The following is a 26778-nucleotide window of genomic DNA, read 5'->3' as shown; positions in this document are numbered from 1 at the left end:
TATGAGATGAGTATGTAGACAAAGTAAACAAAGTGGCATAGTTAAAGTGGCTAGTGACATAAGAATGCAGTCGATGATCTAGAGTACAGTATATACATATGCATATGAGATGAATAATGTAGGGTAAGTAACATTATATAAGGTAGCATTGTTTAAAGTGGCTAGTGATATATTTACATCATTTCCCATCAATTCCCATTATTAAAGTGGCTGGAGTTGGGTCAGTGTCAATGACAGTGTGTTGGCAGCAGCCACTCAATGTTAGTGATTGCTGTTTAACAGTCTGATGGCCTTGAGATAGAAGCTGTTTTTCAGTCTCTCGGTCCCAGCTTTGATGCACCTGTACTGACCTCGCCTTCTGGATGATAGCGGGGTGAACAGGCAGTGGTTCGGGTGGTTGATGTCCTTGATGATCTTTATGGCCTTCCTGTAACATCGGGTGGTGTAGGTGGTGTAGGTGTGTAGGTTTGCCCCCGGTGATGCGTTGTGCAGACCTCACTACCCTCTGGAGAGCCTTACGGTTGAGGGCGGAGCAGTTGCCGTACCAGGCGGTGATACAGCCCGCCAGGATGCTCTCGATTGTGCATCTGTAGAAGTTTGTGAGTGCTTTTGGTGACAAGCCGAATTTCTTCAGCCTCCTGAGGTTGAAGAGGCGCTGCTGCGCCTTCTTCACGACGCTGTCAGTGTGAGTGGACCAATTCAGTTTGTCTGTGATGTGTATGCCGAGGAACTTAAAACTTGCTACCCTCTCCACTACTGATCCATCGATGTGGATAGGGGGGTGTTCCCTCTGCTGTTTCCTGAAGTCCACAATCATCTCCTTAGTTTTGTTGACGTTGAGTGTGAGGTTATTTTCCTGACACCACACTCCGAGGGCCCTCACCTCCTCCCTGTAGGCCGTCTCGTCGTTGTTGGTAATCAAGCCTACCACTGTTGTGTCGTCCGCAAACTTGATGATTGAGTTGGAGGCGTGCATGGCCACGCAGTCGTGGGTGAACAGGGAGTACAGGAGAGGGCTCAGAACGCACCCTTGTGGGGCCCCGTGTTGAGGATCAGCGGGGAGAGATGTTGTTGCCTACCCTCACCACCTGTGGGCGGCCCGTCAGGAAGTCCAGTACCCAGTTGCACAGGGCGGGGTCGAGACCCAGGGTCTCGAGCTTGATGACGAGCTTGGAGGGTACTATGGTATTGAATGCCGAGCTGTAGTCGATGAACAGCATTCTCACATAGGTATTCCTCTTGTCCAGGTGGGTTAGGGCAGTGTGCAGTGTGGTTGAGATTGCATCGTCTGTGGACCTATTTGGGCGGTAAGCAAATTGGAGTGGGTCTAGGGTGTCAGGTAGGGTGGAGGTGATATGGTCCTTGACTAGTCTCTCAAAGCACTTCATGATGACGGAAGTGAGTGCTACGGGGCGGTAGTCGTTTAGCTCAGTTACCTTAGCTTTCTTGGGAACAGGAACAATGGTGGCCCTCTTGAAGCATGTGGGAACAGCAGACTGGTATAGGGATTGATTGAATATGTCCGTAAACACACCGGCCAGCTGGTCTGCGCATGCTCTGAGGGCGCGGCTGGGGATGCCGTCTGGGCCTGCAGCCTTGCGAGGGTTAACACGTTTAAATGTCTTACTCACCTCGGCTGCAGTGAAGGAGAGACCGCATGTTTTCGTTGCAGGCCGTGTCAGTGGCACTGTATTGTCCTCAAAGCGGGCAAAAAAGTGATTTAGTCTGCCTGGGAGCAAGACATCCTGGTCCGTGACTGGGCTGGGTTTCTTCTTGTAGTCCGTGATTGACTGTAGACCCTGCCACATGCCTCTTGTGTCTGAGCCATTGAATTGAGATTCCACTTTGTCTCTGTACTGACGCTTAGCTGACTTCCGGCGCCGACTGAGATGGCCGCCTCGCTTCGCGTTCCTAGGAAACTGTCGTGTAGTACCTGTCGGGTAGTACCTGTCGTGTAGTGCCTGTCATGTAGTACCTTTCGTGTCAGTACCTGTCGTGTAGTGCATGTCGTGTAGTACCTGTCATGTCAGTACCTGTCGTGTAGTACCTGTCGTGTAGTACCTGTCGTGTAGTACCTGTCGTGTCAGTACATGTCGTGTAGTACCTGTCGTGTCAGTACCTGTCGTGTCAGTACCTGTCGTGTCAGTACCTGTCGTTCAGTACCTGTCGTGTCAGTACCTGTCGTGTCAGTACCTGTCGGGTAGTACCTGTCGTGTCAGTACCTGTCGTGTCAGTACCTGTCGTGTAGTACCTGTCGTGTAGTGCCTGTCGTGTAGTACCTGTCGTGTCAGTACCTGTCGTGTCAGTATCTGTCGTGTCAGTACCTGTCGTGTCAGTACCTGTCGTGTCAGTATCTGTCGTGTCAGTACCTGTCGTGTCAGTACCTGTCGTGTCAGTACCTGTCGTGTCAGTATCTGTCGTGTCAGTATCTGTCGTGTCAGTACCTGTCGTGTCAGTACCTGTCGTGTCAGTATCTGTCGTGTAGTACCTGTCGTGTAGTACCTGTCTTGTCAGTACCTGTCGTGTAGTACCTGTCTTGTCAGTACCTGTCGTGTCAGTACATGTCGTGTCAGTACCTGTCGTGTCAGTACCTGTCGTGTCAGTACCTGTCTTGTCAGTACCTGTCGTGTCAGTACATGTCGTGTCAGTATCTGTCGTGTCAGTACCTGTCGTGTCAGTACCTGTCGTGTAGTACCTGTCGTGTCAGTATCTGTCGTGTCAGTACCTGTCGTGTCAGTACCTGTCGTGTCAGTACCTTTTGTGTAGTACCTTTCGTGTCAGTACCTGTCGTGTAGTGCCTGTCGTGTAGTACCTGTCATGTCAGTACCTGTCGTGTAGTACCTGTCGTGTAGTACCTGTCGTGTCAGTACATGTCGTGTCAGTATCTGTCGTGTCAGTACCTGTCGTTGAGTACCTGTCGTGTCAGTACCTGTCGTGTAGTACCTGTCATTCAGTACCTGTCGTGTCAGTACCTGTCGTGTCAGTACCTGTCGTGTCAGTACCTGTCGTGTAGTACCTGTCGTGTCAGTACCTGTCGTGTCAGTACCTGTCGTTCAGTACCTGTCGTGTCAGTACCTGACGTGTAGTACCTGTCGTGTCAGTACCTGTCGTGTCAGTACCTGTCGTGTCAGTACCTGTCGTTCAGTACCTGTCGTGTAGTACCTGTCGTGTCAGTACCTGTCGTGTCAATACCTTTCGTGTAGTACCTTTCGTGGTCAGTACCTGTCGTGTAGTGCCTGTCGTGTAGTACCTGTCATGTCAGTACCTGTCGTGTAGTACCTGTCGTGTAGTACCTGTCGTGTCAGTACATGTCGTGTAGTACCTGTCGTGTCAGTACCTGTCTTGTCAGTACCTGTCGTGTCAGTACCTGTCCAGTACCTGTCGTGTCAGTACCTGTCGTGTAGTACCTGTCGTTCAGTACCTGTCGTGTAGTACCTGTCGTGTCAGTACATGTCGTGTAGTACCTGTCGTGTCAGTACCTGTCGTGTCGGTACCTGTAGTTCAGTACCTGTCGTGTAGTACCTGTCGTGTCAGTACCTGTCGTGTCAGTACCTGTCGTGTAGTACCTGTCGTGTCAGTATCTGTCGTGTCAGTACCTGTCGTTGAGTACCTGTCGTTGAGTACCTGTCGTGTCAGTACCTGTCGTGTAGTGCCTGTCGTGTAGTACCTGTCGTGTAGTACCTGTCATTCAGTACCTGTCGTGTCAGTACCTGTCGTGTCAGTACCTGTCGTGTCAGTACCTGTCGTGTAGTACCTGTCGTGTCAGTACCTGTCGTTCAGTACCTGTCGTTCAGTACCTGTCGTGTCAGTACCTGACGTGTAGTACCTGTCATGTCAGTACCTGTCGTGTCAGTAACTGTCGTGTCAGTACCTCTCGTTCAGTACCTGTCGTGTAGTACCTGTCGTGTAGTACCTGTCGTGTAGTACCTGTCGGGTAGTACCAGTCGTGTCAGTACCTGTCGTGTCAGTACCTGTCGTGTCAGTACCTGTCGTTCAGTACCTGTCGTGTCAGTACCTGTCTTGTCAGTACCTGTCGTGTCAGTACCTGTCGTGTCAGTACCTGTCGTGTCAGTACCTGTCGTGTAGTACCTGTCGTGTAGTACCTGTCGTTCAGTACCTGTCGTGTAGTACCTGTCGTGTCAGTACCTGTCGTGTAGTACCTGTCGTGTAGTACCTGTCGTGTCAGTACCTGTCGTGTCAGTACCTGTCGTGTCAGTACCTGTCGTGTCAGTACCTGTCGTGTAGTACCTGTCGTGTCAGTACCTGTCGTGTCAGTACCTGTCGTGTCAGTACCTGTCGTGTAGTACCTGTCGTGTCAGTACCTGTCGTGTCAGTACCTGTCGTGTCAGTACCTGTCGTGTAGTACCTGTCGTGTCAGTACCTGTCGCAATCGGTACCTGTCGTGGTAGTACCTGTCGTGTCAGTACCTGTCGGGTAGTACCTGTCGTGTCAGTACCTGTCGTGTCAGTACCTGTCGTGTAGTACCTGTCGTGTCAGTACCTGTCGTGTCAGTACCTGTCGTGTAGTACCTGTCGTGTCAGTACCTGTCGTGTAGTGCCTGTCGTGTAGTACCTGTCGTGTCAGTACCTGTCGTGTAGTACCTGTCGTGTCAGTACCTGTCGTGTCAGTACCTGTCGTGTAGTACCTGTCGTGTAGTACCTGTCGTGTAGTACCTGTCATTCAGTACCTGTCGTGTCAGTACCTGTCGTGTCAGTACCTGTCGTGTCAGTACCTGTCGTGTCAGTACCTGTCGTGTCAGTACCTGTCGTGTAGTACCTGTCGTGTCAGTACCTGTCGTGTAGTACCTGTCGTGTAGTACCTGTCGTGTAGTACCTGTCGTGTAGTACCTGTCGTGTCAGTACCTGTCGTGTCAGTACCTGTCGTGTAGTACCTGTAGTGCCTGTCGTGTCAGTACCTGTCGTGTAGTACCTGTCGTGTCAGTACCTGTCGTGTAGTACCTGTCGTGTAGTACCTGTCGTGTAGTACCTGTCATTCAGTACCTGTCGTGTCAGTACCTGTCGTGTCAGTACCTGTCTTGTCAGTACCTGTCTTGTCAGTACCTGTCGTGTCAGTACCTGTCGTGTCAGTACCTGTCGTGTCAGTACCTGTCGTGTAGTACCTGTCATTCAGTACCTGTCGTGTCAGTACCTGTCGTGTCAGTACCTGTCGTGTAGTACCTGTCATTCAGTACCTGTCGTGTAGTACCTGTCATTCAGTACCTGTCGTGTCAGTACCTGTCGTGTCAGTACCTGTCGTGTCAGTACCTGTCTTGTCAGTACCTGTCGTGTCAGTACCTGTCTTGTAGTACCTGTCGTGTCAGTACCTGTCGTGTCAGTACCTGTCGTGTCAGTACCTGTCGTGTTATCTGCTCACCTTAACAGGACTAATCTGGAAATTAAACATTGGGTCTCAAAATAAATGTTGAATAAAAATAAGGAAGCAACCTCTGAGTGTCAAGTGACGTCATTGTCATGTGGAAGCCAGAGAGAAGACAAACATACGCTGCAACACTGCAATATTAAATCAGTGATCGATCCAACTATTCAGGGTAGGCCGACCCTACATACATATAGTAAACACCCAGTGGCTAATGAATTAAGAAGTGCTTCTCTGTTGCATACAATGCTGGGGGCCTGTCCTCTCTCATCTACAGACCCCAGGCTGCTCTCTCTGACACCCATTAACCTGGATGAGAAATGTATTGTTGATGAACTCCAGGCAGTATTTAATTGCTCAAAATCTGCTATAGTTGAAATGTTACAACTCAAAGTGTGATGCCCTTTGGTCAGTGTCTTGAATGTATTGGTCTAAATCTCAGTTCTCCGCTGTCCTGACGGTTTTACATTGTTCCATGACAGTGGTATGTGTTCCTCAATGACAGGAGCTGTGCAGCCCCTGCTCTAACACCCCTAGTGTTTCTCTACTCTGCTCAGCGGTCATTCCAACCCTCTTCCTGGGTTCAGACTAGAGACCTGGTTGTTAACACGCGGTGGTTCGGAAAGTCCCACCACGCTTGTTGTTGCCAGGGAGAGGTGTAATCCTATTGAACAGGGTGAGTGACTAACACAGCAGACAGTGAACACTGAGGCTGAGGCAGGATGACCACAATCTCCCCTGATGGACACAAAGGTCCATTACAAATACATGTTTTGTCCACGTTTCACCATATCAGGATTAGGTTTCAAATCTGGAGGTATATTGGGATTTTACAAGGGGATCATTTCAAATACACTACCTGCTGTTATCATTTTGGTTTGAGTTTGTCTTGCCTTCACCTACTCAACATGGCATCTTATTGGCTGGTTTGCGTAGCTTGCTTACGAGGGGGGATGTTCCAGTTAGAATCGTCCCAGTGAACAAGCACCAAACCAGCAGTAAGTTGTTGGTTGCCAAGCACTGTACATCAAAAGTGATTTTTATACTCTCAAGTGATGATTTAAATGTACAATTTATATCAAATTGTTTGTAAATGTTATTCGAACATCACACATAAGATGCAGCGGTTTTTGGAGAATATTTGTTGTGCATTTTGTTGTAAAGAATTCCCGCCAGTACCAGCTAGTGTTGATGAATAACTACCAGAGAGGGAGACCAGTACTAGCTAGTGTTGATGAATAACTACCAGAGAGGGAGACCATGACTAGCTAGTGTTGATGAATAACTACCAGAGAGGGAGACCAGGACTAGCTAGTGTTGATGAATAACTACCAGAGAGGGAGACCAGGACTAGCTAGTGTTGATGAATAACTACCAGAGAGGGAGACCAGGACTAGCTAGTGTTGATGAATAACTACCAGAGAGGGAGACCAGTACTAGCTAGTGTTGATGAATAACTACCAGAGAGGGAGACCAGGACTAGCTAGTGTTGATGAATAACTACCAGAGAGGGAGACCAGGACTAGCTAGTGTTGATGAATAACTACCAGAGAGGGAGACCAGGACTAGCTAGCAACTTACTGTGTCTGGTGGGGGGGTCATATATTTTGTACAGTGCGTGAGTGCAGAGTTGGATGGTGAGACGTGCATTGCATGACGTGCAATTTTGTGCTGTTCCTATCAGGTACATTGTTAAACATATTATATTGTAATTGTATTCTTTTGGTAACTATCCCAGTGAACAAGCACCAAACCAGCGTGCGTGAGTGCAGAGTTGGATGGTGAGACGTGCATTGCATGACGTGCAATTTTGTGCTGTTCCTATCAGGTACATTGTTAAAGATATTATATTGTATATTGTAATTGTATTATTTTGGTAACTAGCCCAGTGAACAAACACCAAACCAGCGTGCGTGAGTGCAGAGTTGGATGGTGAGACGTGCATTGCATGACGTACAATTTTGTGCCGTTCCTAACAGAATAAATCTACATGACTGGTGCTACATGTTGGAGTTCCGTGTCGATGACTGATTGTACACAACGCAAGAAGAGTACTGTTACACACACACACACACACACACACACACACTTTGTCTTATTGTTTTACCAAAAATAATGTCACATTTGAGGTGAAATTGTACTTAAAGTTGACAATATTGTAAATATTACAAAGAAACAGTATTATAAAGGTCAGTATTTATTACATTCATTATTTGATTGACAGTTCAGCTACTTCTACTACCAGTAACCAGAAACCTTCAGTAGTCTTTATATGAGGACGAAAAGCTTCTTCCTATCCTTCCCTTGTGCCACAAATGTCTCACTCAAATCAAAGCTTTCTCATCAGTTACTAGGGGGAGCGTGTAGTTCCAGCTGGAACACCAATGGGACTACACTCAGGTCTCTCCCTAGTAACTGGTGAGAAAGCTGTCTTCCTTTTTCTATTGGTTCAGAATTATAAAATGGAACTTCAGAAGGTTCAGGACTTTTCTAGACTGGTTTGTCTGGACAAATATATGAGGACTACAAACTTCTTCCTATCCTTCTCCTGTGTCACAAATGTCTCTGGAAGCTCTCCACATATTTACAACTGACTGCCAGTACCTGTCATGTTATCTGCTCGTCTCAATACCATGTTAACCTGCTGAGGTAGACTGCATTAGCTTTAGGAGCCAAGTCATCAGGTCTCAGCCAACCAGGGCTGATACTGGGCCAGTCACACTGGTGCTGTGACCCTGAGTGAAATGTCGTAGAGAATGTGGTTCAGTCGACTACAGTATACTACTTGTCATTTATTTGTTTACAATCAATCTAAAACATAATACAATATATGTCTGTGTACTTAATCTGGGTAGGAAGATTCTCAAAGCCTAAACAGAAATGTGGGTGACGGTGTCTACCTAGTTACAGCTGAGTAAGGGTGAAACAAGTGACCTGATTGGTCCTATTGTTCAGGAAGCTGCTGCACTTAGAGAAACAAGTTGAATCCCTCCAGTGAAGGTTCACACCAGTCAGAAGGTAACTACTATACAGTATAGTCCTCCTGAATGTCTCTCTGTTGTCTGAACATGAAGACCTCTGTGATTGTCCTCATCCTCTGCTGTCAGGTGTATGCAGAAGACAAAGGTAAGTAGATAGTGTTCAGTTGATGAGGGAAATCAAATATATTATATAACCAAAAACGTGTTTCAAGAGATTGTAATGTTTAAAATGGATAATATTGACCAGTGTGACTGAAATTAACACATTAGTGAAACTCCTTGGTTAAGGAGAATTGATGCACCAGTTTGTTACAGGTTAGGTGATAGACCAGGGACAGGATGGTGTTTGGGTTATAGGGTTAGACCAGGGACAGGATGGTGTTTGGGTTACAGGGTTAGACCAGGGACAGGATGGTGTTTGGGTTACAGGGTTAGACCAGGGACAGGATGGTGTTTGTGTTATAGGGTTAGACCAGGGACAGGATGGTGTTTGTGTTATAGGGTTAGACCAGGGACAGGATGGTGTTTGGGTTACAGGGTTAGACCAGGGACAGGATGGTGTTTGGGTTATAGGGTTAGACCAGGGATAGGATGATGTTTGGGTTACAGGGTTAGACCAGGGACAGGATGGTGTTTGGCTTATAGGGTTAGACCAGGGACAGGGGGTGGTGTTTGGGTTATAGGGTTAGACCAGGGACAGGATGGTGTTTGGCTTATAGGGTTAGACCAGGGACAGGATGATGTTTGGCTTATAGGGTTAGACCAGGGACAGGATGGTGTTTGGCTTATAGGGTTAGACCAGGGACAGGGACAGGATGGTGTTTGGGTTATAGGGTTAGACCAGGGACAGGATGGTGTTTGGGTTACAGGGTTAGACCAGGGACAGGATGGTGTTTGGGTTACAGGGTTAGACCAGGGACAGGATGGTGTTTGTGTTATAGGGTTAGACCAGGGACAGGATGGTGTTTGTGTTATAGGGTTAGACCAGGGACAGGATGGTGTTTGGGTTACAGGGTTAGACCAGGGACAGGATGGTGTTTGGGTTATAGGGTTAGACCAGGGATAGGATGATGTTTGGGTTACAGGGTTAGACCAGGGACAGGATGGTGTTTGGCTTATAGGGTTAGACCAGGGACAGGGGGTGGTGTTTGGGTTATAGGGTTAGACCAGGGACAGGATGGTGTTTGGCTTATAGGGTTAGACCAGGGACAGGATGATGTTTGGCTTATAGGGTTAGACCAGGGACAGGATGGTGTTTGGCTTATAGGGTTAGACCAGGGACAGGGACAGGATGGTGTTTGGCTTATAGGGTTAGACCAGGGACAGGATGGTGTTTGGGTTATAGGGTTAGACCAGGGACAGGATGGTGTTTGGGTTATAGGGTTAGACCAGGGACAGGATGGTGTTTGGGTTACAGGGTTAGACCAGGGACAGGATGATGTTTGGGTTACAGGGTTAGACCAGGGACAGGATGGTGTTTGGCTTATAGGGTTAGACCAGGGACAGGATGGTGTTTGGGTTACAGGGTTAGACCAGGGACAGGATGGTGTTTGGGTTACAGGGTTAGACCAGGGACAGGATGATGTTTGGGTTACAGGGTTAGACCAGGGACAGGATGGTGTTTGGGTTACAGGGTTAGACCAGGGACAGGATGGTGTTTGGGTTATAGGGTTAGACCAGGTACAGGATGGTGTTTGGGTTACAGGGTTAGACCAGGGACAGGATGGTGTTTGGTTTATAGTGTTAGACCAGGGACAGGATGATGTTTGGGTTACAGGGTTAGACCAGGGACAGGATGGTGTTTGGGTTATAGGGTTAGACCAGGGACAGGATGGTGTTTGGGTTATAGGGTTAGACCAGGGACAGGATGGTGTTTGGGTTACAGGGTTAGACCAGGGACAGGATGGTGTTTGGGTTACAGGGTTAGACCAGGGACAGGATGCTGTTTGGGTTACAGGGTTAGACCAGGGACAGGATGATGTTTGGCTTATAGGGTTAGACCAGGGACAGGATGGTGTTTGGGTTACAGGGTTAGACCAGGGACAGGATGGTGTTTGGGTTACAGGGTTAGACCAGGGACAGGATGATGTTTGGGTTACAGGGTTAGACCAGGGACAGGATGGTGTTTGGGTTACAGGGTTAGACCAGGGACAGGATGGTGTTTGGCTTATAGGGTTAGACCAGGGACAGGATGGTGTTTGGGTTATAGGGTTAGACCAGGGACAGGATGGTGTTTGGGTTACAGGGTTAGACCAGGGACAGGATGGTGTTTGGGTTATAGGGTTAGACCAGAGACAGGATGGTGTTTGGGTTACAGGGTTAGACCAGGGACAGGATGGTGTTTGGGTTATAGGGTTAGACCAGGGACAGGATGGTGTTTGGGTTACAGGGTTAGACCAGGGACAGGATGGTGTTTGGGTTATAGGGTTAGACCAGGGACAGGATGGTGTTTGGGTTACAGGGTTAGACCAGGGACAGGATGGTGTTTGGGTTACAGGGTTAGACCAGGGACAGGATGGTGTTTGGCTTATAGGGTTAGACCAGGGACAGGATGATGTTTGGGTTACAGGGTTAGACCAGGGACAGGGACAGGATGATGTTTGGGTTATAGGGTTAGACCAGGGACAGGATGGTGTTTGGGTTATAGGGTTAGACCAGGGACAGGATGATGTTTGGGTTACAGGGTTAGACCAGGGACAGGGACAGGATGATGTTTGGGTTATAGGGTTAGACCAGGGACAGGATGGTGTTTGGGTTATAGGGTTAGACCAGGGACAGGATGATGTTTGGGTTATAGGGTTAGACCAGGGACAGGATGATGTTTGGGTTATAGGTTACAGGGTTAGGGGGTAGTTAGTGGATAGTTAACTCTGTCTTGATAGCTAGTTGAACATGTTAAACCACCTGTAGTGGTCTATACAAATACAGTATTACCACATTATTCTGCCACTAATTCAAACACTGAAGGGTTAAAAGGATGTGTTCATGTTGGTAAAGCAGGACAGTAAAATGTTATTAAATAATGTGTCTGAACATCACAACGATGATCTTCCAGATGTAATGTACTAACGGGTTCATTTGGTTCTTTTCTCAGTTCTGCATATTGATATATATCTTAGTGGATGCAGTGATTCAGATGGAGTGGATATGTATGGACTGGATGGTGAAGAGGAGTGGTACGCAGACTTCAACAAAAAGGAGGGAGTGGTGGCTCTGCCTCCGTTTGCAGATCAGATTACCTTCCCTGGTTTTTATGAACAGGCTGTAGGTAATCAGGGGGTATGCAAAGCAAACCTGGCCACATCTATAAAAGCTTACAAGAACCCACCAGAGACAATAGGTAAGAGAGAGAAAGTAATCTGGAGTGAATGAATCAATAGGATCCAAGCAGTAAAATAGTCACCTCACTGTAACCTCTTATATGTTGTATCATCTGTGTTATAGAGCTCCAGATATGATCAGTGTTACAGCCTTTTAATATGACTACAACAAGCCTGATCAATGCTCCACTACACTTATAGACTAACATCATGTGACCTAATGGCAGATGTAACATTGTTTTAGCCGAACACAATGACAACACAACAAGGAAGAATGAATGTGATATTAAATGTGTTCCCACAGACCCTCCTCACAGCAGCATCTACCCCAGGGATGATGTGGAACTGGGGGTGGAGAACACCCTCATCTGCCACGTCAGTGGGTTCTTCCCTCCACCTGTCAGAGTCAGGTGGACCAGGAACAATCAGAATGTAACTGAGGGAGGGCGTATCAGCACCCCCTACCCCAACACTGATGTCACCTTCAACCAGTTCTCCAGTCTGAGCTTCACCCCAGAGGAGGGAGACATCTATGGCTGTACTGTGGAGCACAAGGCCCTTACTGAGCCCCTGACACGGATCTGGGGTGAGAAGACACAACTACATTACATTTAGCCTGCATTACTTTTGACTTCTTCTGAATATTTCAGTGTCACGGTGTGTGTGTGTGTGTCCACAGAACCTGAGGTGAGCCAGCCCAGTGTGGGCCCTGCTGTGTTCTGTGGTGTGGGTCTGACTCTGGGGCTGCTGGGAGTTGCTACCGGAACATTCTTCCTCATCAAAGGGAACCAGTGCAACTGAGACTACAGCTGTCAGAGCGTCACAGTTAAATCTGTATAAATATAGAGTAGAGAGAGTAGTACTTTATTGATCCCAACTTGGGAAATAGTTTTAGAACTCAGCATCATCAAAAAATTGCAACGCCAAGACCAATGACAAACACATGTTAAAGACACATAATAAGACAGAAGAAGGCCCCTGCACCTTACAGCTGTAGCCATTAAAGATAGAGAGCCGTTTGAGAAAGGTAAGACATGCTGTTGTCTATCCTGCTCTGGGAAAACAAACAACATTACTATTCAGAAGGCATCATAAATCTATTAAACATTCCACTTATTAAAAGCCTAATTCCTCCTGAACCTCTCCGTGGGCATAATGAACCTACTACCGAAGCTGCTCTGTGTTGCATTACAGTGCTGTGGAGTGGGTGGGTGACATTTTTGATGATCGTGTGACCCTTGGCCTGCATCCTTTTTATGAGCTTGCTTTCTGTATGATTTTGTCAAGCTTGTTTAGGTCATCCTTTGCTACGTTTCTTTTCCATCACACATTGGTATAAGTAAACACACTAGCCACTAACTACACAGCTGTAGAACATGCGAAGTGGACTTTGCTATCATTTAAAGTATCTTTGTACTGTTAAAACGGATTATATAGACTGTAGATGACAGAGCCTTTTAAGCCTCCTTAGGAATAAGAGGTTAAACTGCAGATAATTTGAAGGGGAGATGTATGTACATGGAATATTAAACTAGTCCCTGCTGCGCAGAAGATTGACTGGGCGAGGGATTAGCACCGCCAAATTGATGTACGTCTGGGATATGGGTTTACCCCCGGTTTGAGTTCTAGTTGGTGTTTGTGTTTCATTTTTCCCTTTGTAACCTTTTACATGTTTATTAAAGCTTATTAGCCCTGAAACTCCTAGTCTGTGTCTTCTGGTTCCACTGCCACACGTGACCCCCCCCCCCCCAACCTACTTATGGTGTGCCACAGCACATTCTATTGGGGGTTTGTTTACAGACAAACTTCCCTGATAGTTTTAATATACTACAAACTCTGTAATGTACAACTAATGACTAAAATAACAATTCTAAAACCAGCCAAGCACTGCCTGGCATAGTTCCACAAGGGGACAACTTGAGAAAGACAGGGCAGAGAAACTACTGGCAATAGTAGCCTTTGTTTTGCATGATGCCTTTATGATAGCAAAAGCGCAAACCATATGAAAAATGGTGCAAACATTGAGATAAAGCATAGGCATTAAAATATTGTTATAAAATAATATTTTCTTAGAATAACGATGATGATATTTTCAATATAGCATTTTAATGTTTAACCTTTAAACAAGTCGCTCTGGATAAGAGCGTCTGCTAAATGACTTAAATGTAAATGTAAATGTATTACAAAAGTGTAATTATTACCATACAATTCAGATAAAGCACTTCTGCTACCGTAGGAATAAATGAACTTGAATTTATGCAGAATTGATTGGCCAGATTGTCTTTCAACAACAGAAACCTGCACACCTCAGACCAGCAACTCAAAAGGTGGCGAGGTTAGGTAGTCATGTAGGGAGGACTGTAATCAATGTTTGGTCTGTAAGATATTATTTACTCTTAAAGAGGTACTTTGATTGATTCTATTATGCTAGGCAAGCTCAATCAAGCTCAATCAAGCTCAACTAATGTATGGAAAGAAGATAAATACTTTTTGAACCCAGGTCTGCCGCAAACAGACACAGATATCAAATCAAATCAAATCAAATGTATTTATATAGCCCTTCGTACATCAGCTGATATCTCAAAGTGCTGTACAGAAACCCAGCCTAAAACCCCAAACAGCAAGCAATGCAGGTGTAGAAGCACGGTGGCTAGGAAAAACTCCCTAGAAAGGCCAAAACCTAGGAAGAAACCTAGGGAGGAACCAGGCTATGTGGGGTGGCCAGTCCTCTTCTGGCTGTGCCGGGTGGAGATTATAACAGAACATGGCCAAGATGTTCAAATGTTCATAAATGACCAGTATGGTCAAATAATAATAAGGCAGAACATTTGAAACTGGAGCAGCAGCACGGCCAGCTGGACTGGGGACAGCAAGGAGTCATCATGTCAGGTAGTCCTGAGGCATGGTCCTAGGGCTCAGGTCCTCCGAGAGAGAGAAAGAAAGAGAGAAAGAGAGAATTAGAGAGAGCACACTTAAATTCACACAGGACACCGAATAGGACAGGAGAAGTACTCCAGATATAACAAACTGACCCTAGCCCCCCAACACATAAACTACTGCAGCATAAATACTGGAGGCTGAGACAGGAGGGGTCAGGAGACACTGTGGTAGTAGATAGTGGTATACAAGTGTATCCTCCTGTGAAAGTGACCCTGAAAAAAATATGTATTTTTAATTCTTATATATTGAATAGTATTTCTCGTGTTATTTTACATAACAAGTATAAATACACATTTTGTTATGTTTATTAATTTATTTTGTTTTATTTGTTTTGAATTTTATCACCAGATGTGGATCCCCTATCATAGTGATATTGAAAAGTTTGATTCAATTGATACAATTTAGTGAATGGTGAAAATAATCATGATATTTAAGATCATGTTGTAGGGTCTGCCTGGTAACATGTGACGCTGTGTGTCAGCAGCAGAGGACTGGCCCATTTCCTCAACAGTTAATTCCTTTCCCTCTGAGCTGCTGTCTTTAGTTGACTGTCACTTAGCAGAGGAACATGTCGATGCCAATTGCCTTCTACATTTGCCTGACCTTGATTTTGTTCATATTCTCTGGAACAGGTAAATTGAGAACACAGTTTTGTTGTTGCTGTTCATGCTTTAAATCATGTCTCAGTTAGAATCATGGACAGTGACATTTAGATTACACAGGGGGTATTTTGTGTAGCAAAGACATAGTAAATCAGAACTTTTGCATAAACATATTTGAAGTAATTCTGTAATATTCTTCTCAACTCTGACAGTGTATAGTATGTGATAGTAGAATGGTACTTGCATTAAGAGTAAACCAGACACAAGTTAAATAATGCATGTAAGCCTAGTACATATCAACAAAGCATCAATTACACACTTGGCAAATAGCGTGACATCTTTTAAAATCTTCATAATAAGCTTCTATTTATTGAAGGTTGTTTTGTAGAAACGTCTTTCAGCAGATAGACACACTATATTGTCAAATATTGTATAGTGGAATACAACATGGTTGGATAAAAATACACCATATTTTGTGTAAATGAGTATAGATTGAGACATGATTCCTTTTAAAAATATAAAATAAACAAGTTTATAAAATTGGCAGAGTACCACATTTAACATCAGTAATTATAACTATATGGAATATTGAATGTGTCTTTTAATCAGACAAAACATTGACCTGTATTCATGTTTTCCTTTCAGATGGATATTTTTATCATCGGTTGGCACAGTGTCGATTCTCCTCAAAGGACCTGCATGGTATAGAGTTGATAGACTCTTATGTTTTCAATAAGGCTGAATATGTCAGATTCAACAGCACTGTGGGGAGGTATGTTGGATACACTGAGTATGGTGTGAAGAATGCAAAAGCATGGAACAGTGATGCTGGGATCCTGGGTCAAGAGCAGGCGGAGCTGGAGCGTGTCTGTAAGACTGGCGCTGCTATCGACTACAGCAACATACTGGACAAGACAGGTGAGCAGGGCTCCTTAACACCACTTACAGGCCTCTGGCTGATCAAGTCAAGACCATTACTTTATTTTATTCAGGATAAATGTTACATAGAGATCTGTCTGATGAAGATGATGGTGGAGATTCAGGGATTAATAAAGATATATATCCAGACTAAAGGTACAAACTTAATAAAGACACGATTGTTATCTAACTTGGATGGATGAATAACATGGTTTTATAGCTGGAACTGTATTTAGAACACTGAGCAACCTTGTCAGCTCGGGGGTTTGAACTTGCAACCTTGCGGTTACTAGTCCAACACTCTAACCACTAGGCCACCTGCCACCCCATTACAGTATGACTAGTCAGCTATGTATCAACAGTTCAGTCCTAATCATCTATTGTATGTACATTCCAGCTCATCTCTCTAATGAAGTCTAATTTATAAAGCACAGCGATGGTTCAATGATATCAGAACTATGGACTAAATGTTATGCATCCTATCATATATAGTGTATAATATAACAATGATATAACTATGCTGACAAATGTTTTGTTTCCTCCATTAGTTGAGCCCCATGTCAGACTGAGCTCAGTGACTCCCCCCAGTGGCAGACACCCTGCCATGCTGATGTGCAGCGCCTATGACTTCTACCCCAAACCAATCAGAGTGACCTGGCTGAGGGACGGGCGTGAGGTGAAATCTGATGTGACCTCCACTGAGGAGCTGGCTAACGGGGACTGGTACTACCAGATCCACTCCCACCTGGAGTACACACCCAAGTCTGGAGAGAAGATCTCCTGTATGGTGGAGCACATCAGCCTCACTGAGCCCATGATGTATCACTGGGGTAAGGGGCGATAGTGGGGTAATGGGGCGATAGTGGGGTAATGGGGTGAGAGTGGGGTAAGGGTGTGAGAGTGGGGTAAGGGTGTGAGAGTGGGGTAAGGGTGTGAGAATGGGGTAATCAGGTGAGAGTGGGGTAAGGGTCTGAGAGTGGGGTTAGGGTGTGAGAGTGGGGTAAGGGTGTGAGAGTGGGGTTAGGGTGTGAGAATGGGGTAATCAGGTGAGAGTGGGGTAAGGGTCTGAGAGTGGGGTTAGGGTGTGAGAGTGGGGTTAGGGTGTGAGAGTGGGGTAAGGGTGTGAGAGTGGGGTTAGGGTGTGAGAGTGGGTAAGGGTGTGAGAGTGGAGTAAGGGTGTGAGAGTGGGGTAATGGGGTGAGAATGGGGTAAGGGTGTGAGAGTGGGGTAATGGGGTGAGAATGGGGTAATGGCGTGAGAGTGGGTAAGGGTGTGAGAGTGGGGTAATGGGGTGAGAGTGGGGTAATAGTGTGAGAGTGGGTTAATGGGGTGAGAGTTGGGTAAGGGTGTGAGAGTGGGGTAAGGGTCTGAGAGTGGGGTAATGGGGTGAGAGTGGGGTAAGGGTCTGAGAGTGGGGTTAGGGTGTGAGAGTGGGGTAAGGGTGTGAGAGTGGGGTTAGGGTGTGAGAATGGGGTAATCAGGTGAGAGTGGGGTTAGGGTGTGAGAGTGGGGTAAGGGTGTGAGAGTGGGGTTAGGGTGTGAGAGTGGGGTAAGGGTGTGAGAGTGGAGTAAGGGTGTGAGAGTGGGGTAATGGGGTGAGAATGGGGTAAGGGTGTGAGAGTGGGGTAATGGGGTGAGAATGGGGTAATGGCGTGAGAGTGGGTAAGGGTGTGAGAGTGGGGTAATGGGGTGAGAGTGGGGTAATAGTGTGAGAGTGGGTTAATGGGGTGAGAGTTGGGTAAGGGTGTGAGAGTGGGGTAAGGGTCTGAGAGTGGGGTAATGGGGTGAGAGTGGGGTAATGGTGTGAGAAAGGGGTAACGGTCTGAGTGTGGGTTAATGAGGTGAGAGTGGGGTAATGGGGTGAGAATGGGGTAAGGGTGTGAGAGTGGGGTAATAGTGTGAGAGTGGGGTAATGTGTGAGAGTGGGGTAAGGGTGTGAGAGTGGGGTAAGGGTGTGAGAGTGGGTTAATGGGGTGAGAGTGGGTTAAGGGTCTGAGAGTGGGGTAAGGGTGTGAGAGTGGGGTAAGGGTGTGAGAGTGGGGTAAGGGTGTGAGAGTGGGTAAGGGTGTGAGAGTGGGGTAATGGGGTGAGAGTGGGATAAGGGTGTGAGAGTGGAGTAAGGGTGTGAGAGTGGGGTAAGGGTGTGAGAGTGGAGTAAGGGTGTGAGAGTGGGGTAATGGGGTGAGAATGGGGTAAGGGTGTGAGAGTGGAGTAAGGGTGTGAGAGTGGGGTAAGGGTGTGAGAGTGGGGTAAGGGTGTGAGAGTGGGGTAATGGGGTGAGAATGGGGTAATGGCGTGAGAGTGGGGTAATAGTGTGAGAGTGGGGTAAGGGTGTGAGAGTGGGGTAAGGGTGTGAGAGTGGGTTAATGGGGTGAGAGTGGGTTAAGGGTCTGAGAGTGGGATAAGGGTGTGAGAGTGGGGTAAGGGTGTGAGAGTGGGGTAAGGGTATGAGAGTGGGGTAATGGGGTGAGAGTGGGGTAATAGTGTGAGAATGGGTTAATGGGGTGAGAGTGGGGTAACGGTGTGTGAGAGTGGGGTAATTGTGTGAGAGTGGGGTAATGTGTGAGAGTGGGGTAATGTGTGAGAGTGGGGTAACGGTGTGTGAGAGTGGGGTAATTGTGTGAGAGTGGGGTAACGGTGTGTGAGAGTGGGGTAACGGTGTGTGAGAGTGGGGTAACGGTGTGTGAGAGTGGGGTAATTGTGTGTGAGAGTGGGGTAATTGTGTGAGAGTGGAGTAATGTGTGAGAGTGGGAGTAACGGTGTGTGAGAGTGGGGTAATTGTGTGAGAGTGGGGTAACGGTGTGTGAGAGTGGGGTAACGGTGTGAGAGAGTGGGGTAATTGTGTGTGAGAGTGGGGTAATTGTGTGAGAGTGGGGTAACAGTGTCTGAGAGTGGGGTAACGTTGTGTGAGAGTGGGGTAATTGTGTGAGAGTAGGTTCATGGGGTGTGAGGTAATGGTGGTACACAGACTATGTTGTGTGTGTTGTGTATTTAATAGAAATACTGTTATTGAATCACAGTAATATTGTTGTTGAAATGATCCTTTCTCTCTGACAGACCCGTCCCTGCCTGAGGCTGAGAGGAATAAGATAGCGATCGGTGCATCTGGTCTGGTGCTGGGAACCATCTTAGCATTAGCAGGACTGATCTACTACAAGAAGAAGTCTTCAGGTGAGGTCATCAGTGTGTAGAAAACATAGATATACAGTGGGGCAAAAAGTATTTAGTCAGACACCAATTGTGCAAGTTCTCCCACTTAAAAAGATGAGGCCTGTAATTTTCATCATAGCTACACTTCAACTATGACAGACAAAATGAGAAGACAAATCCAGAAAATCACATTGTAGGATTTTTAATGAATTTATTTGCAAATTATGGTGGAAAATAAGTATTTGGTCAATAACAAAAGTTTATCTCAATACTTTGTTATTGTAATAGTGTAATAGTAATAGAGAGAGAACAGAGAGAGAGAGTGCAGAGAGAGAGAGTGCAGAGAGAGAGAGAGTGCAGAGAGAGAGAGAGTGCAGAGAGAGAAAGAGCAGAGAGAGAGAGCAGAGAGAGAGAGAGTGCAGAGAGAGAGAGTGCAGAGAGAGAGAGTGCAGAGAGAGAGAGCAGAGAGAGAGAGAGCAGAGAGAGAGAGAGTGCAGAGAGAGAGAGTGCAGAGAGAGAGAGCAGAGAGAGAGAGAGCAGAGAGAGAGAGTGCAGAGAGAGAGAGTGCAGAGAGAGAGAGCAGAGAGAGAGAGCGCAGAGAGAGAGAGTGCAGAGAGAGAGAGTGCAGAGAGAGAGAGCAGAGAGAGAGAGAGCAAAGAGAGCAGAAAGCAGAGAGAGAGAGAGTGCAGAGAGAGAGTGCCGAGAGAGAGTGCAGAGAGAGCAGAGAGAGAGAGTGCAGAGAGAGAGCAGAGAGAGAGAGAGTGCAGAGAGAGAGAGAGAGTGCAGAGAGAGAGAGTGCAGAGAGAGAGAGTGCAGAGAGAGAGAGCAGAGAGGGAGAGAGCAGAGAGAGAGAGTGCAGAGAGAGAGCAGAGAGAGAGAGAGAGGAGAGCAGAGAGAGCAGAAAGCAGAGAGAGCAGAGAGCAGAAAGCAGAGAGAGCAATAGTAATAGTGTAATAGTATAGAACAGCATATGGGATTGTGTTCATCAACATGTGAATGTTATAATGATTCATATTCTCTCTCTCTGTCTCTCTCTCTCTGTCTCTCTCTCTCCTATAACAGGGGTGCTCTAGTAGCAACAAGGTGAGACTCTATTCTGCTGAAAGACCAGTTACAATGGCTCATGTTAAATATGTCATTATAGTCATTTGTCTCACTACGAATACCTGCTTACTATATTTTCACATTTGAAGGTACATTGGTGTATCTGCTGCAGAAATCGATCCCAAATGAGATTTTCTTGCTTGTTATGAATCAGTGTTCCTGAAAGGACGTCTACTGCTGGAGTGTTTAACTGAATATTCATCAATACTTTCCTAATGAATCATATTGTTGGTAACATATTATCCTTACACCTTTCATTATTAATCCATGAACAACTTTAGGCTTGATAATATTTAGACAGTTAGTGCTGAGAATGATGTAATTAGTTGTTGATTTACCTAATAGGTGTGGTAGAGAACTGCTATAACTGACCTACTATAACACTGTATGTTATTATGAGTGGGCAGCACATACAACAGTCCACTGTGCTGGGGGTCTTTACTCAGCTTTACTGTCTTTTTCACTAACAAATAACACACTTGTTCTCAAAGGAACAAAAGACAAAGGAATAAGTTCAGTAAATGGTGAACATATTGTGTGTGGTAATACTGCTGTTTTGAGAAGGAGTAAAACGCTGGTTAATGAGAATAGAAAATAGCTTCAGTCTGTTTTCATTTCTTCATGTTTTAGACTTTAAATGTCCCCCTGTACTGACATCACACCCCTGTCCTGACATCACACCCCTGTCCTGACATCACACCCCTGTCCTGACATCACACCCCTGTACTGACATCACACCCCTGTCCTGACATCACACCCCTGGCCTGACATCACACCCCTGTACTGACATCACGCCCCTGTACTGACATCACACCCCTGTACTGACATCACACCCCTGTCCTGACATCACACCCCTGTCCTGACATCACACCCCTGTACTGACATCACGCCCCTGTACTGACATCACACCCCTGTACTGACATCACACCCCTGTACTGACATCACACCCCTGTCCTGACATCAAACCCCTGTACTGACATCACACCCCTGTACTGACATCACACCCCTGTCATCACACCCCTGTACTGACATCACACCCCTGTACTGACATCACACCCCTGTACTGACATCACACCCCTGTCATCACACCCCTGTACTGACATCACACCCCTGTCCTGACATCACACCCCTGTCCTGACATCACACCCCTGTCCTGACATCACACCCCTGTCCTGACATCACACCCCTGTACTGACATCACACCCCTGTCCTGACATCACACACCTGTACTGACATCACACCCCTGTCCTGACATCACACCCCTGTCCTGACATCACACACCTGTACTGACATCACACCCCTGTACTGACATCACACCCCTGGAAAGCAACCTCCTTCATGTCTCATTGATAAGATTGTATATGTTTGATTTCAGCTCCCTTCATTTTCTGCTCTGTCATCGTTGTGGTTTCAGGTCTCCTATTTAACTGGGACATATTTTACACACCTTTGATATGGTACAAGCTTTTCAATAAACCATTCTGATTCAGTGTCTCTGTTTACTAAGGTTGGGTTTGATGTTTTCTTGGTGACCTTGAACATGTGGTGTATCGGTTCACTTCCCTGTGGTTGGTGTGACGTTCTTGTTCTGAATCCACTCCTACTACCTGTCAGGATCAAGGTTACCTACCTTCTATTAGGGAATCACATACGACCAGAGACCAGGGTGATGACATGAACACAGTACAAAGGTTATGCTATTAGGAATAATGTATTACGTTTGTCAGTTGCATTTCTCATAAACTTATGCTCTTCACGACTAGGCTACATTTAAATAATATGCTAATCTAGTTATTGTTGACATTTCAACATCTGACCTGCTTTTGATCACAAATGACTGGGATGTACAGTATATTGCATGTCAACTGTACACATACTGTGCATACCTCTGTATATTTGGTTTCTGTTTGAGGAACCAGACATGTTATTGTCTAGACAAGACCAGTCCTAGGGAATGCTGTCAGGGCTGAATGGGTTTCACCTGCTCTGTCCAACACAGGGTCAAGAGCCATCAGTCCAGAGTCTGCAGAGTGACTGACCACAATTTAATGGTGTGACCCACCTAATGGCTTTCAAATGTTCTGTTCTCGATAATAGAAATAAATGCTTATGGTCTGGAGCTACAGCCCAGTGAGAATATCCTGGGAGACCCTGGGTTACAGCTCTCCGTATCTTTACAAATTACACAGAGAGAGAGGTATGAGGGCCACAGTACCCAGAAACTGCTATGTACATGCTGCTTTACTATATCCATTCTGATCATTTTAATTCTACATACTGTATATACTCTGTATGGCTGTGTAGTAGTGTACGATCTTATACGCAGTACTCTCCATAGTATACCCTAATACAGTAGTAGTGTACGATCTTATACGCAGTACTCTCCATAGTATACCCTAATACAGTAGTAGTGTACGATCTTATACTCAGTACTCTCCATAGTATACCCTAATACAGTAGTAGTGTACGATCTTATACTCAGTACTCTCCATAGTATACCCTAATACAGTAGTAGTGTACGATCTTATACTCAGTACTCTCCATAGTATACCCTAATACAGTAGTAGTGTACGATCTTATACTCAGTACTCTCCATAGTATACCCTAATACAGTAGTAGTGTACGATCTTATACTCAGTACTCTCCATAGTATACCTAATACAGTAGTAGTGTACGATCTTATACTCAGTACTCTCCATAGTATACCCTAATACAGTAGTAGTGTACGATCTTATACTCAGTACTCTCCATAGTATACCCTAATACAGTAGTAGTGTACGATCTTATACTCAGTACTCTCCATAGTATACCCTAATACAGTAGTAGTGTACGATCTTATACTCAGTACTCTCCATAGTATGCCCTAATACATTCACCTGTAGCTCTGTCTCCTGTAAACTATGAGACTGCTGCCATGCTGTACCTCTAGGACTACTGAAGCTGTGTTTGTGCAACAGACTAGGTATTTATTTATTTCTTTTTTTTCACCTTTAACCAGGTAGGCCAGTTGAGAACAAGTTCTCATTTACAACTGCGACCTGGCCAAGATAAAGCAAAGCAGTTCGACTCAAACAACAACACAGAGTTACACATGGAGTAAACAAACATACAGTCAATAATACAGTAGACAAATACGTCTATATACAATGTGAGCAAATGAGGTGCGATAAGGGAGGTAAAGGCACAAAAAATGAATAAATAAATACAGTAGGGGGAGAGGTAGTTGTTTGGGCTAAATTATAGATGGGCTATGTACAGGTGCAGTAATCTGTGAGCTGCTCTGATAACTAAGTGGCTCGGGGAACAAAACATCGATATTCTGGGTCCATGGCCAGGAAACTCCCCAGACCTTAATCCCATTGAGAACTTGTGGTCAATCCTCAAGAGGCGGGTGGACAAACAAAAACCAACAAATTCTGACAAACTCCAAGCATTGATTATGCAAGAATGGGCTGCCATCAGTCAGGATGTGGCCCAGAAGTTAATTGGCAGCATGCCAGGGTGTGGCCCAGAAGTTAATTGGCAGCATGCCAGGGTGTGGCCCAGAAGTTAATTGACAGCATGCCAGGGCAGATTGCAGAGGTCTTGAAAAAGAAGTGTCAACACTGTAAATATTGACTCTTTGCATCAACTTCATGTAACTGTCAATAAAAGCCTTTGACACTTATGAAATGCTTGTAATTATCCTTATGTATTCCATAGTAACATCAGACAAAAATATCTGAAGACATTGAAGCAGCAAACTTTGTGGATTTAATATTTGTGTCATTCTGAAAACTTTAGGCCACGACTGTAGTTGTTATGGACCCTTATGTCCATCAGGGAAAGACTTGTGGTCCTCCTGCCTCAGCTTCAGTTCACTGTAGTCTGCTGAGCTTCATTCACTCACCCTTTTCAATAGGGTTACACATCTCCCTAGCAACAGGTGAGAAACTGAAAAGTTGATTTTTCTATTGGCTAATATGTAACAACTGAACTGAAACAGACGAGTGATGGGACTTTCCAAACCACGGCCTTTGAATAGGGGAAGTGTGAACAACCAGGTCTCTAGTCTGAATCCAGGAAGAGGGTTGGAATGAGGAAGTGACCGCTGAGCAGAGTTATACTGGGAAGAGCAGAGATGAGCAGAGAAACAAGATAACCTAAACCTACGATAGAGTTTTTTTCAGAAGACAGACAAACTTTTTACCTGGACTTTGCTCCTTTCATATTTGTTTTGATCCTGATAAACTCATCAGGCATTGCCGGTGACAAGCATACCCATAACACAATGCGTCTCTGTAGCTCAGCTGGGAGTACATAACAATTAAAGGTCCATGATAGTGGGTTCTATTTCTGTAACCACCCATAGGTAAAATGTATGGATGTATGACTGTAAGTCGTGCTGTCTGCCAAATGTCATATATTACAATACTTGAAATTACACGTTTCACATTGTTATTTTACACCAAACCTGTAGTTTTTCATTTAGGCCAAAACGTTCATGGGATATTTTGGCACTGAGGCCCTTTATTTACTTCCCCAGAGTCAGACAAACTCGTCAGACGAACATTATTATGTCTGTGTCCAGTATGAAGGAAATTAGAGGTAGTTAGCATTAGCAAATTAGCATTAGCATAGTAGCAGATACCCATAGTCTCAGTCCTGACTTAAATCTGATTGAAAATCAGAGACTTGGTTTGAATATTGCTGTCCATCAATGATTCCCAACCAAATCTACTGAGCTTGAGGAAACTTGACAAAAAGAATGGATATGTGTTGCCCTCATATTTGAATGAATTGATTTGACTTATATAGCGCTTTCCTAGACTCTGTGCTCTGACATGCACTGTCAACTGTGGGACCTTTTGGGCTCCATAGTGGCACAGTGGTCTAAGGCACAGCATCTCATTGTTAGAGGTGTCACTACAGACCCTGGTTCAATTCCAGGCTGTATCACATCTGGCTATGATTTGGAGTCCAATAGGGACGCGCACAATTGGCCCAGCGTCGTCCGGGTTTGGCCCGGGCAGGCTGTCATTGTAAATAAGAATTTGTTCTTAACTTGCCTACTGTTGTTAAATAAAGGTTAAATCAATTAAAAAATATATATATACATATATATATGTATGTATATATGACAGGTGTGTGCCTTTCCAAATCATGTCCAATCAATTGAATTTACCACAGGTGGCCTCCAATCAAGTTGTAGAAACAGTTCAAGGAAGATCAATGGAAACAGGATCCACCTGAGCTCAATTTCGAGTCTCATAGCAACGGGTCTGAATACTTATGTAAATAACAAGTCAAGGGGTTTGAATACTGTATGTATGTACAGTATGTAGGGTAGACCTACGCTGAATAGTGGGATGGAGCAATGTAGGTATTTTTATTATCTTTAAGGCTGGTAATGTCAGGTGATTTCTCAAACTGCCGTATGCATGTTTCTGCCGAACAGGGTCATCTCAGGTCAGCTGGAGGTACTTTCACTTTGCCTCCTCAGAACACACTGCTGGGCTTGTAATGATTCCTGTTGCAGTGACACTCCTCTGCATGTTTGACTCTAAGATGTTTGTCACTGGTTTCATTATCAATGTAAAAGTGCTTTGAATGCATTTTCATATGCTCTCTTCACACAGCACACACACATATACACACACACACATATATATACACACATTAAATACTTAATTTGAATCTTAATTTGAATTGACTAAAAAAGGATGAAAGGATCAAGGGTACATACAGGAAGCAGCTCCTTCTCCAAACAGCTAGCCTGCCCATGACAGCTGAAACACACTCTTGGTCTATGAAATTTGAGGTTCAATTGTACTTAAAATGTATGTTGTTGTGAATGTTACAAAGAAACAAAAAGGTCAGTGTTTTTTTGCCTCATGCCGCTCTCATTTTTTGAGGTGATATTTGAGTTGGGACACCGATGGGACAACACACATCTCACTCCCTAGTAACTAATGAGGAAGCTGTCTTCCATTTTTCTATTGGTTTAGATTTATAAAATGGAACTTCAGAAGGTTCTGGACTTTTGTAGACTGGTTTGTCTGGACAAACTGGCTTTCTATGGTTTAATGGTTAATGCTCTCTCACTAACCACTTAGTAGTTCAACTTTAAGGAAAAACATACTATGCCTGTGATGTGGTTTTCCCACCTAGCTACTGTATTCACCATCTGCAAGTAGCGACGCTGGGCCAATAGTGTGCCGCCCTATGGAACTCCCAATCACAGCCAGATGTGGTAGAGCCTGAATTTGAACCCGGGACTGTAGTGACACCCGCTGCACTGAGATGCAATGCCTTAGACCGCTGTGCCACTCGGGAGCCCATGAATGGGAGTCCTATAGCAGGTTAGGCTAATTAACATGGCAGGATAATTAACGTAGCAGGTTATGA

At 45.3% G+C, this 26778-nt stretch overlaps 2 protein-coding genes across 2 annotated transcripts; both read left to right on the top strand.

Annotated features, from left to right (window-relative positions):
- Positions 1 to 8371: 8371 nt before the first annotated feature.
- On the top strand, positions 8372 to 12553 carry LOC115123389 (H-2 class II histocompatibility antigen, A-U alpha chain-like). Its single transcript, XM_029652725.2, has 4 exons — positions 8372 to 8502; positions 11452 to 11697; positions 11982 to 12263; positions 12357 to 12553. The coding sequence occupies exons 1-4, from the start codon at positions 8424 to 8426 to the stop codon at positions 12476 to 12478; spliced, it is 729 nt and encodes a 242-aa protein (XP_029508585.1). The 5' UTR covers positions 8372 to 8423; the 3' UTR covers positions 12479 to 12553.
- Positions 12554 to 15140: 2587 nt separating this feature from the next.
- LOC115123390 (H-2 class II histocompatibility antigen, I-E beta chain) lies at positions 15141 to 20572 on the top strand. Its single transcript, XM_065001859.1, has 6 exons — positions 15141 to 15249; positions 15865 to 16137; positions 16686 to 16967; positions 19195 to 19308; positions 20350 to 20370; positions 20481 to 20572. Exons 1-5 carry the CDS (start codon positions 15186 to 15188, stop codon positions 20358 to 20360), a joined length of 744 nt encoding a protein of 247 aa, XP_064857931.1. The 5' UTR covers positions 15141 to 15185; the 3' UTR covers positions 20361 to 20370; positions 20481 to 20572.
- The last annotated feature ends 6206 nt before the right edge of the window (positions 20573 to 26778 follow it).

The sequence above is a fragment of the Oncorhynchus nerka genome, linkage group LG15 (genome assembly GCF_034236695.1).
Source record: "Oncorhynchus nerka isolate Pitt River linkage group LG15, Oner_Uvic_2.0, whole genome shotgun sequence".
Lineage (NCBI taxonomy): Eukaryota > Metazoa > Chordata > Actinopteri > Salmoniformes > Salmonidae > Oncorhynchus > Oncorhynchus nerka.
The sequence above is the reverse complement of the archived record's forward strand: the minus strand, read 5'-3'. Positions and strand labels throughout refer to the sequence as shown.